General features: G+C 34.6%; 1 protein-coding gene across 1 annotated transcript; it reads right to left on the bottom strand.

Moving 5' to 3' along the window:
* Window positions 1–94: 94 nt before the first annotated feature.
* Window positions 95–9,535, bottom strand: LOC129803885 (transcription factor 25). The gene is made up of 5 exons (XM_055850755.1): window positions 9,100–9,535; window positions 8,858–9,037; window positions 5,656–6,574; window positions 5,446–5,593; window positions 95–1,645 (listed from the first exon to the last, which is right to left on the bottom strand). Exons 1-5 carry the CDS (start codon window positions 9,241–9,243, stop codon window positions 976–978), a joined length of 2,061 nt encoding a protein of 686 aa, XP_055706730.1. The 5' UTR covers window positions 9,244–9,535; the 3' UTR covers window positions 95–975.
* Between the last annotated feature and the right edge of the window lie 790 nt (window positions 9,536–10,325).

Genomic DNA, 10,325 nt, shown 5'->3' with positions numbered 1-10,325 from the left:
GAGAAGAGTGTTTTTCTTTCTTTTGCCCCAAAAAAAAAACTGAAAAGATTTTCTGATTGAAATAGACGAGAGAGAAATGAGAAAAAAATAGACGTTTTTTTGGAATTTAAAATTTTACACATTTAATATTCTTTTCGTCACTCTACTTCCCGTTTTTCCATTTATAAAGATTATTCTTTTTTTTTCTTACTGTTTAATGGATAATTGTATGATTTTTTTTAATCTTTTATTCTTTTTTTTTAATTTTTTTATATGTAAACAATACATGAAGAACTTTTTTTCTGCTTAAATATCCTTTTTTCATTTATCTTAAATGCAATATTATTTTATTTTATCCACAAGAAAAAATCTAATAAGAGCAATAATTATTTCTTTAATTGATTTCTTTCTTTTTGAAAGTCCTTTAATTGTACAATTTTTTTTTTATTTTAATTACCCTATAGCCAAACACTTTATTTGAAAGTTCCACAGAACTTCCACGGAGATGTCTGCTGTGCTCCTTTGAATTTTCCACGGAGTAAATTGTTCAGCAAATTCGTGCCCTTTAAAAATGTGGAAAATTTCTCTTCCCATAAACTTCGCTGAGGATAATTCCGCGGAATATCTGCGATTTGTCCACTAACGTTCACCTTCGCGGATGGTTTGGCTATAGGGATGCGCGCTAAAAATTGCGACCTTCTTTTTACAAAAAAGACACCAAAGGAGTTTTACTGGGAAATATTGACTTGATTGGAAAATTTATTGTAAAAAAAAAATTGAATTTTTGTTCAATGATCTGAATCTCTAGAAAAGTCTACAAAAAGCCTAGAAAAGCTCTTTTAAAAAAACAAAATCACTTTCTACTAAGAATATCTTTAGACGTTGATGGATTGGGGACACTGAGGTCTTCTGTGGGGGATTATAAAGTAGAAAAAAAAAATCACAAGAGAAACTTACATCGAAAGAAAAAAAAACGTCCTTGCAAAGTTATGTCCTCTAAGTCAAGTAGTCATTAGCTTCATCTTCAGTACTCTCATTCTCATCAACATCGGCATCATTGGGGCGTTCGGGGACACGAATATTGGTCAGGAAATCCCTAAGAGCATCCACAACGGAATTTAGAGAAGTGCGGAAATCCGCATAAGACTGAAATCCTGCAGCTCCATCTTCAGCTTCTTCAGGCGGTGCCTGAGCTTCAACAACACCGGCCATTGCCGCCGCCCTATTGTCCGCCGGCGCCGGCTGATTGACCGAAAAACTGGGCAGGAGACTCTGGAAAAACATCGAGAGCGGCGAGGAATTCTGCAACATCAGTACACGTTTCGCAGGCGACAAATTGGGACGCGTGTAGATGTTGATGGAATCGAGTGGGGGCAGGGGATCGTACATGAGAATGGGATCGGTTTCCTTGGAAATAAAAGGGGCCAGGGGAACTTTCTCTTTGTAATCCGACAGTACAATGTGACGCAAAATGGCTCGAGGTGGACTCACGTAGCGCTGGGATCTCTTGAGAGCGAATTCCTCCACCAGTTCATGCTTAGCATCTACCCGATCCAACACAGCATTGACATTCCGCTCCAGCCACGGCAGGATCTCAGGATCGCGCCAGATGATCTTCGAGCGACAAACGTAGAGCGATGTCAGTTGCTGCAGAGCCGGAGGTTGGCTATTTAAAAAAAAAAACATAGAGGGGGATTCGTGGTAAAAGATTTTACGTCTTTTAACTTTTGGATAATTGAAATATCAGATTTTTATCCATGAAATTAGTTTCAGGTGTCTTGGATAAAAAATACAGTAGACTCTCTCTCAATCGGACATATGGGGCAAAAAAATGTTATCCAAATTATCGAGAGATTTGGGTATCAAAAGTATTGTAAATTCTGCAAAAAGCCCTCAAATGTAAAGAATCACGATAAAACAAGAGGAACTACAGCGAATTTGAACAAATTTGCTTCAAAATCAAGCGTGAAAATCGCCAACAAGATTTTGTGCCCGATTGAGGGAGAGTCTACTGTAGAACAAACACAAATTACGATGCCGCGTTTTGAAACAAAATTTGATTAATCAACATGTTCTCCAAGTTTATCCAACTGTAATTTTGTGTCCTTGATTATCCTTATTACGCTTTCAAGAATTATAAAAATGATTCTGAATTCTGAGCGTGTCCACGATAAAATTGTTACAAATGATTTGATATTTTTAAGACAGATGTCCCTAGCTCCGCATTTTCGTTGTATGTAAACATTGTAACGCGTGTTTTTACATTTTTCTTTTGGTGAAACTCTCATCAAATTCCAGAAGGGAATTGATCGTGTACACGTATCTAAAAAATCCTGGAATCAATTACGCGAACCTTGGAAAACTCACAAATATCTCACGACAGGCCGTCCGGAGGGTGATTCTTCGATTCCTCGACAGTGAAACCACTGCCCAGAAACCTGGATGTGGAAAAATCGGGGTATTGGAGATTGAGATTTGAAGAAAAAGGTGATCATGCGCTACAAGAACAATCCTTCGACATCTGTGAGGGATATGGTTAAAAAACTTAAAATCGTGTCCCTTTCTTTCTCCAACGATTTGGATAAGTCTATCCCACCTATCGAATTCAAAATTGGACTGAACTAAATTTAATTTGGTTTGGTGTTTAAAAGAAGAAGGGTGCAAAAAAAGTAGAATAAACATATGCAAAACTTTTAAGAAAAAAAGGTATGTGAATTTGGACTTAATGAAATTTTCTAGATCTAAGAGATATGCAGGGGCCAATATGCAATATGCTTCAGATTTCAATTTTAGATCAAAAAAATTTCTTGAAATTTCGATAGTCAGAATAAATTCAATTCAGATTTGAGTAAAAAAACTGTGGAATAGTTAAATATAAAATAAAATAGAATTGTATAAGTTTATTCCACTCCTTCGCTTTCAAATATAAATTGAATTTATCTTGATTATTCAGACAAATGAAATTTAGATTTGAATGGAACAGAACAAGATATATTTAAGAAGAAAAAGGAATTCCTTTTCAAACGTATTTTCACAAGTTTATCCCACTCTTTCGTATTCAAATCTGAATTAAATGTGTTTTTCTTGATCATTCTGACAAATTCAATATAGATTTGAGAGGAAAAAACGGAAATTTAAATAATTGTTTTCTTGATCTTTATAACACCGGCATACATTTCAGACCAGGAAAATTGCATCAAATCGTAATTCATTCATTCACGATCTTCTTCTTTTATGCCTTTTTCATGAAGTCGAAATTCGGATCCCTTTCGTTCTCACGTGTTTTGAATATGTCTCATTCATTCTCTCGCACTCTTCTTCTTCTCTTAAGCATCACTCCAAATTCAATTTAGTTCAATTGAATTTGGTATGCGAAAGAATGAGATAGTCATATGCAAAACATGTGAGAAAGAAAGGATTTCGAATTTCGATTTCATGAAATTTTCTTGATCTAAAAGGTGTGCCAACGCTATTAAGTATCAAATTCAATTTAGTTCAATCTAATTTTCAGAGAGAATGGGTGAGACAAATAGCAAAAAGTATGAGAATGTATGGGATAGTGAATTTTGATTTCATGAAATTATCTTGGTCTAAAAGGTGTGTTTGATCCATTAAGAAAAAAGAATAGCGGGAAACTATTAAATCAAAATTGAATTTTCTTTTGTGACCAAGTCAAAATTCATCTAGATTTGAATGGAAATGAGTGGGACAGACGAATGCAACCCGTTAGATAAAAAAAAACTCAATTTAAATTTGTAGTGGAATAGTGGAATAGACATTATGCAAGAAGACAAGGAAATTTTTTCTTAAATATTTTGTAGAATTCGATCTCACACTTCAGCATCTATATCTATATTAAATTTGTCTTGATCATTCAGGTAAATAAAATTTAGATTTGAGTGGAAAAAAGGGAAAGAGAATTCCTTCTCAAACTATTGTATAAGTTTATCCCATTCTTTCGCTTTCAAAACTTAATTCAATTTGTCTTGATCATCCACACAAATTGATTTTAGATTTAAGTGGAAAGAAAATAGGAAATCTAAAATAAATTTTTCTTGATTTTTATGATTCTGGATACACCTCGTAGATCAGGAAAATTTCACGAAATCGAAATTCACATCTTTATCCTTCTCCAATGTTTTGCCTATGTCTATCTTACTCTTTCGCATTCTTCTTTCTTCTTGAAATGTCATAACAAATTTAATTTAGTTCAAACTAATTTTAAGAGCCAAAGAATGGGATAGACTTATGAAAAACGTTTGAGGAAGAAGAGGATGAGAATTCGATTTGATGAAATTTTCCTGATATAAAGGGTGTGCCTCAGACGTTAGGACAAAATTGATGAAAAATTCTGTTAAATAAAAATTGAATTTTTCTTGGTCATCAAGTCAAAATCAATTTAGATTTGAGTACGAATTAGTAGCATAGACATGAGCAATACGTTTTTGGGAGAGGAAAGGATGTAAAATTTGATTTCATGAAATTTTACTGATAAAAAACAAATGAATTTCAAATAGTTATTGAACTTCTTTTATTCTTCCTATTAGTTTATTTTGAAAAGTAAGGTTATGTTATCTGCACTTTCGAAAATTTGGATAAGGGATAAATAACGTGTGCTACCCAGATTCCCTAAAGTCGCAATCTTGTAAAACTTGTGCAACAAAAAACTTTCTAAAATTTGAAAATAAATTAAAGTAAATCTTACAAAGACTTTGTAGAGGTTAGAATTATTAAAATTTCTGGATTTGACGAGTATTTCAGGTCAAAATTATGCTAGTGTCAATTCTATCTCTCAAATTGTCAATGTGAAATTTTAATTTTAATTTATTTAGAGAAAAATATTGCAAATTTTTGAGTCAATCTCATTTGCGTACTTTTCAAAAAGGTTTTGTTGTTATTTAGAAATTTATGTCGTATCTAACCTCTAATATCGGGCAATATTATGGTAAATAGACGCTACTAAATTGATCCTTATTTCAATAAATTTTCATTATTTTAATAAGGATCAATTTAGTAGCGTCTATTTACCATAATATTGCCCGATGTTAGAGGTTAGGTACAACATAATTTCTAAATAACAACAAAACCTTTTTGAAGAGTACGCAAATGAGGTAAATTGACTCAAAAACTTGCAATATATTTTTCTGAATAAATCAAACAACTCAATAACATTTCAAAAGGGAAGATCCTGTAAAGTTTTTGAGGTTAGAATTTATTTAATTTGCGTTTTAAAGAAATTTAAGGTAAGTTTTTTATATTGAGGCTAAAAATTAGTCATAAAAAAATCTGAAGTTAGCGATTATAAACAAACACAACATGTTTGGAGTTTTTAAGGTTAAGCTCAATATAACCTGAAATTTTTATAAAATCAATTTATTGGCTTAAGGGGCTTAAGAGATCTATCAAAACATTAACCAAAGTCGAAATATTTAAAATCTTTTAATAAATCAGTTAAGATATTCTTACCTGCTATAAGCCGAGGGTCCAAAGTAGCTGTGAGAATTAGCCCTCGAGTCCACCTGGATAGATAGGGCATCGAGAAGAAGCCTCAAAACTCCGGGAAACATGAGCAGGGCATACTGGAGGGAAGTATCAGCACTGACACAGTCATTTTCTGTAAGGAATTTTTAATCTCAGAAGAGCTGTCAAAAAGTGAGGTTATAGAGAGAGACCCACCCGTATTAAGGAGGAAAAGTGCCAGGGCGAAGGAATAGGCCATGTTGGGAAGTTGGGAGAGATTATTTGACTTCTCCCATTGAAGGTACAGCTCCACTAGCCATTCGTACTGCTTGGCCCGGATGGCATAGTAGTCGATAACAAGGATGACAGCCAGAGGATCATTAATTGGATCGAGTGAGAGCAGAAGCTTGGACACTTCAAGAGCAGTACGCGAGCAGGCACGACCCTCGAGATACTGGGCATGCTTGAAGAGGACAATGAAAAACGCCCGATTCTCCTGACGACGATAGTCCAAGCGACAGTTTCCGGATGTGATGCTAAAGAGAATGTGAAAGGAGGATTCCAGTGCAAAGATAGCATGTTCAATGAGATCTGACGCCATAGCATTGTCTTCGGACATTTTGCAGAGTTCACTGAGTTGGATCAGAGAATCAACGTGATAGGGCTGCTGATTGATGATCTGGATGATGTTGTCGGAATCCATGCTCTCCACAGCAGCCAAAAATTTATTCTGCAGCTGCCGATATGACTGACTGTGCTCAAAAGCGAAATAGTTGACATTCCGTTCGGGTTCTTTCGACGTTCCCGGTGTTTCAGGAGCTGACACAACTTTCATTGAAATGCCCGTTTTGCCCACAGGTGGCCAATTTTCCTTCACATTCACCAGCCATGTGGACTTTAGGGGACGCTGGCCACGAGTATTGCGACGTTTGGCCTGCTCAGCCTGAACTACTCGGCTGCCAAACATTCTCTTCAACTCATACGAAGGATGAAGGTTCTTATGCTGAACCGACAACAAGGATTTGCCAGCTAATTCACATCCCACAGTGTTTTTGGCCACCGGAGATGCCGGTAGCTCGTACGATTCGCCGAAGAGTTTATCGACTTCACGAACAGTCTTCGTGATCACATCAACCTAACAGAAATTCATTGGAGATCTTTTACGACAATATCTTTTAAACTGCTTAACATGAATGGTAAGGAAATCAGACTTGATATATTTACAAGGGGTCCCGGTCAAAATCCCGAGAGCCAAAAAAGTTAAAATCTCGAATTCTTAAGTGTCAAAGCTACTCTGTGAAAATATTCTGTGTCTTGGGAAATTTTTCTATACATTATCCTGCATATAATTTCATCCCTTTCAGGATTTTGAACATTCGGGATTTTGGCTGCCTCCGATTTACAAGATATGTATATTTACTTGATACAAGGTAGAACCACATTAACATAGAAACATATCCGATATCGTTACGGCTTTGGTAATAGAAGAAGCAACATCTGACTAATCTAGCCGTTTATTAGTCTTTAGGGCAACGATAAATGAGTAAATTCATTAGAAAAATAGCTTTTGTACTTAGGAAATCTCTCCCAGTGGTTCATTTCTGAGATAAAATCCCATTGTCATCTGTTAAAATGCCCCAAGTGTGTCTCGGATAAAATATAAAGTTTGACAGACAGGCAATTTAATTTTGAAACGCTACTAGTTTTGAAAATTACAGGGGGAAAAGAAAATCCTGTGTACGAAACCTTCTAATGATCTCTGTATCTTCTAATGATGTTATTACTTAAAGCAGAGGTGTGCAAGAACAGTTCGAAACCGAACAAACGTCAAATGAAACTTATAGGTCACACTCAGAGAAATCCGAAAAATTTAAAATAACTGCAGTATTGATCCGAAATTGGTGTAAATATTATGCTTTTTGGGTGTATTAGGGGTTAAAGTTACCCTCTTTCATGTTATTTTTACCCTTAAAAAGGTGTAAAATTAACATTAAAAAATGTTAATATATTTTTACACCTAAAAAGTGTTAAAGTTATGAGAAAAAAAGTTAATCGCACCCCTGTTTTTTTTTTCAGTGCAATGGTCAAAACGCTATCTGAACAAACTTATTTTGACGTTTATTCAGTTTCAAAGGTTTCAAAGGTTTATTCAGTTTCAACCTCTGCCTTAAAGAAAACATCTATTTTTTGAAATTTGAAGAGATAAAACAGTTGTCTATTTCAGTGAAATTTTCATTAAAAATTAGATTGAGCTTCACAATCTTTTTCTTTAAAAAATCCCAATTAAAGAAAATGGAATTTATGGCAGTTTTATTGAAATAACAGAAAAACTCAAATTTCTGTATAAAAAAAGACCCACGGATTTATATTAGTTTTCTAGCAGTTGCAGAACCTATTTTTTAAAACCACTTTTATGTAAAATGTAGAAGATAGTTTTAGGTTTTCCAGTTTTTTTTTTGTTGAGTTTGAAGGATTTCCAGAAAAACGCAAATAGAACATTTCCACTGAAATTTCCTTCAGATGGAAAATTAGAGCCGATAGAATACAGTAGACTCTCTCAAATTCGTGCATTTGGGATCGAAATGTCACCCGAATTAGAGAGAAATTCTGGCATCAAATTCTTCAAAATGCAACGATTTTTTGATCACATGCATACTCATATTAAGTTTGCATGCTCATATTAATTATAAATTTCATGAAAGCCCCAAAATAATGCAAAATGACATTACAACTTAGACAAAGCAATGCAAATCTGAGCATATTTGCTTCATTCAAAATAATCAATCGAATTTGAAAAATGTCAACAAACTTTTTCAAAATTAACTGCTGTCTGAATTAAAAAGTAGCCCGATGTTAAAGGAGCCGAATTAGCGAGAGTCTACTGTACTAAGTTCTGTGTCCTTTTGAGATCAGATTAACCAGCCAATGATATAGCTTTTGTATTTTTTTAATGAACCATTTTCTAGCAACAACAGACAAGCTAAAATTTATTGCAGTTATTCTAGCAATATGCTATACAGAATGAATAGAAGCATTACAAATGGACGGGAGTTTATTAAGAAAATTCGAATAAAAAGCAATATTGTAAGTTTAATACCTCAATATAAATTTCAAATAAAAGAAATTACATTTTCTAGTAGTTTTTGTAAGGAAATTAAGAAAGATACAGGTTAGAAATTATTCAGTGGAACCAATATCGAATTTTCATTCTTTAAATTTTAAAAGAAATCATTTTTGTGAAAGGCGTATGTAATAACAAGAAAAGCTTTATGTTTATGTTAATGTGTTTCCATGTCTTTTAAAACTTTTAAGCTGACTAACTGCTTAACTTGAATAGGGTACGAAAAGAACTCTTGGTAATTCCAATCGATGAAAATGCTAATTTGAGAGAATTATATTAGAAAGGATGACTACTTACATCAGCATTGTCCTCGGAGCTCCTCCTGTGAGCACTAGACTGCTTCCCTGCCTTCCTTTTCTTGCGTTTTTTCTTCTTTTTGGCCTGTTCACAGGCATGAGCATTGCTGGCTGCCGAAGCGTGTTCCGTCTCGTTGTCATCCTCCTTAACTTCACTCTCTGATGGTGATTGTTGGTTGAGCTGCCAGAGAAATCACCCATTAGAATGATGACATCCGGAAAAACTCCAAGAAATCCACTCACCAAATCGTATCGATTGATATTGAGTTGCTTCTTCTTGGCGCCTCCCCCTGCTATCTCCGTGTCCACGTCAGACAGCTGATCATCAGCCAGCTTCACCTCTAGATCTTCCTCACCGTGGAGTTTCTTCAGTACTCGCAGGGACATTGCTGCTCTTGGAAATCACTAAATCAATCCACAAGAGGACAGCTGAGAAGATTTTCTGGGACGTTTTCTACACTTCACAAAGAAAATCTTTGTCACCCTTTCTGCGTCGGAAATTGCGACTGTCCTTGCCAGAGGTACTTGGAATTGTCCCTACACAATCAATTAGCAATTAAATTGGACACTTCATGCAATTATTTACGCATTTTCATGCAAAAAACACCCTATTTTTAACATGCACTCAGCCACTCAGCGCAGATGAGCAGAAAAACAGGGGAGATCGCCGCCAACTGTCAGAGGAAAAATAAATATGCGGCGAATTGTGGGTGGCTTGGATTATTCTTGCAGTTTCAAATTAAACGGTTGGTTATAACCCAAGGAGACTAAGCGAAATTATATTTTAAATTTTAAAAGACATTTTCTAGGATGTTTAAATTAAGAATTTATAAATAAATATTTTTTCTTATTCTATCTTCTTATTAAAAAAAATGAGATTATAATATATATGATCATCCTATAAAAAAAATTGCATTTTTCTTTTCGGTGTTGCCTATATTTTCTTATTTCACATATTATTAAGGCCTCTCTACACTTGGAGCAATTTTTGACAAAAAATATTTTTTGACGTAATTGCAATTAATTTTATTCCCTTATTTTTTTTTTAAGAGAGTTCATTTTTACTGACTGTGGTGTGTCTTCTGTTTTGTTTATGTTCTGTTTCTAGTCGAGTTTCGCGATATAAAAAATGTGTCTTTCTCGGATTTCACGAAACAATTCTTGGGTTTATCGGGTTTTGCGAAGCATTTCTCGGACAATTGACAAGGATTTCTCAATATATAGGGAAAGTATCAGGGTACCTTTGAATTGGGACAGCATTGAAATTGGCATTTTTTCTATTTTTAAATTGAATGGAGCCTTATCATAATGTATTTAGCTCAATTTTTAGCTTCATTCTTTGACTTTGGAAAAATAGTTATTAGGAATGATTCAACGGTATTTTCGTTTAAGGACGAAATGTCCGCCTGGGCAATTTCTAAAACATATCCAAAAATGAAAAAAATCGCACGACGCGTTTTCGAGCAATC

Source organism: Phlebotomus papatasi, chromosome 2 (genome assembly GCF_024763615.1).
Source record: "Phlebotomus papatasi isolate M1 chromosome 2, Ppap_2.1, whole genome shotgun sequence".
In the NCBI taxonomy this organism is placed as follows: domain Eukaryota; kingdom Metazoa; phylum Arthropoda; class Insecta; order Diptera; family Psychodidae; genus Phlebotomus; species Phlebotomus papatasi.
The sequence above is the reverse complement of the archived record's forward strand: the minus strand, read 5'-3'. Positions and strand labels throughout refer to the sequence as shown.

Bases quoted from the DNA above. Each gene is read 5' to 3' on its own strand.
- LOC129803885 (XM_055850755.1), bottom strand. From the start codon at position 9,243: ATGTCCCTGCGAGTACTGAAGAAACTCCACGGTGAGGAAGATCTAGAG. The intron at 6,575-8,857 runs GTAAGTAGTCAT...AATTTCTGTTAG, and splicing joins GCTCCGAGGACAATGCTGAT to GTTGATGTGATCACGAAGAC. The intron at 1,646-5,445 runs GTAAGAATATCT...TTTTTTAAATAG, and splicing joins GGACCCTCGGCTTATAGCAG to CCAACCTCCGGCTCTGCAGC.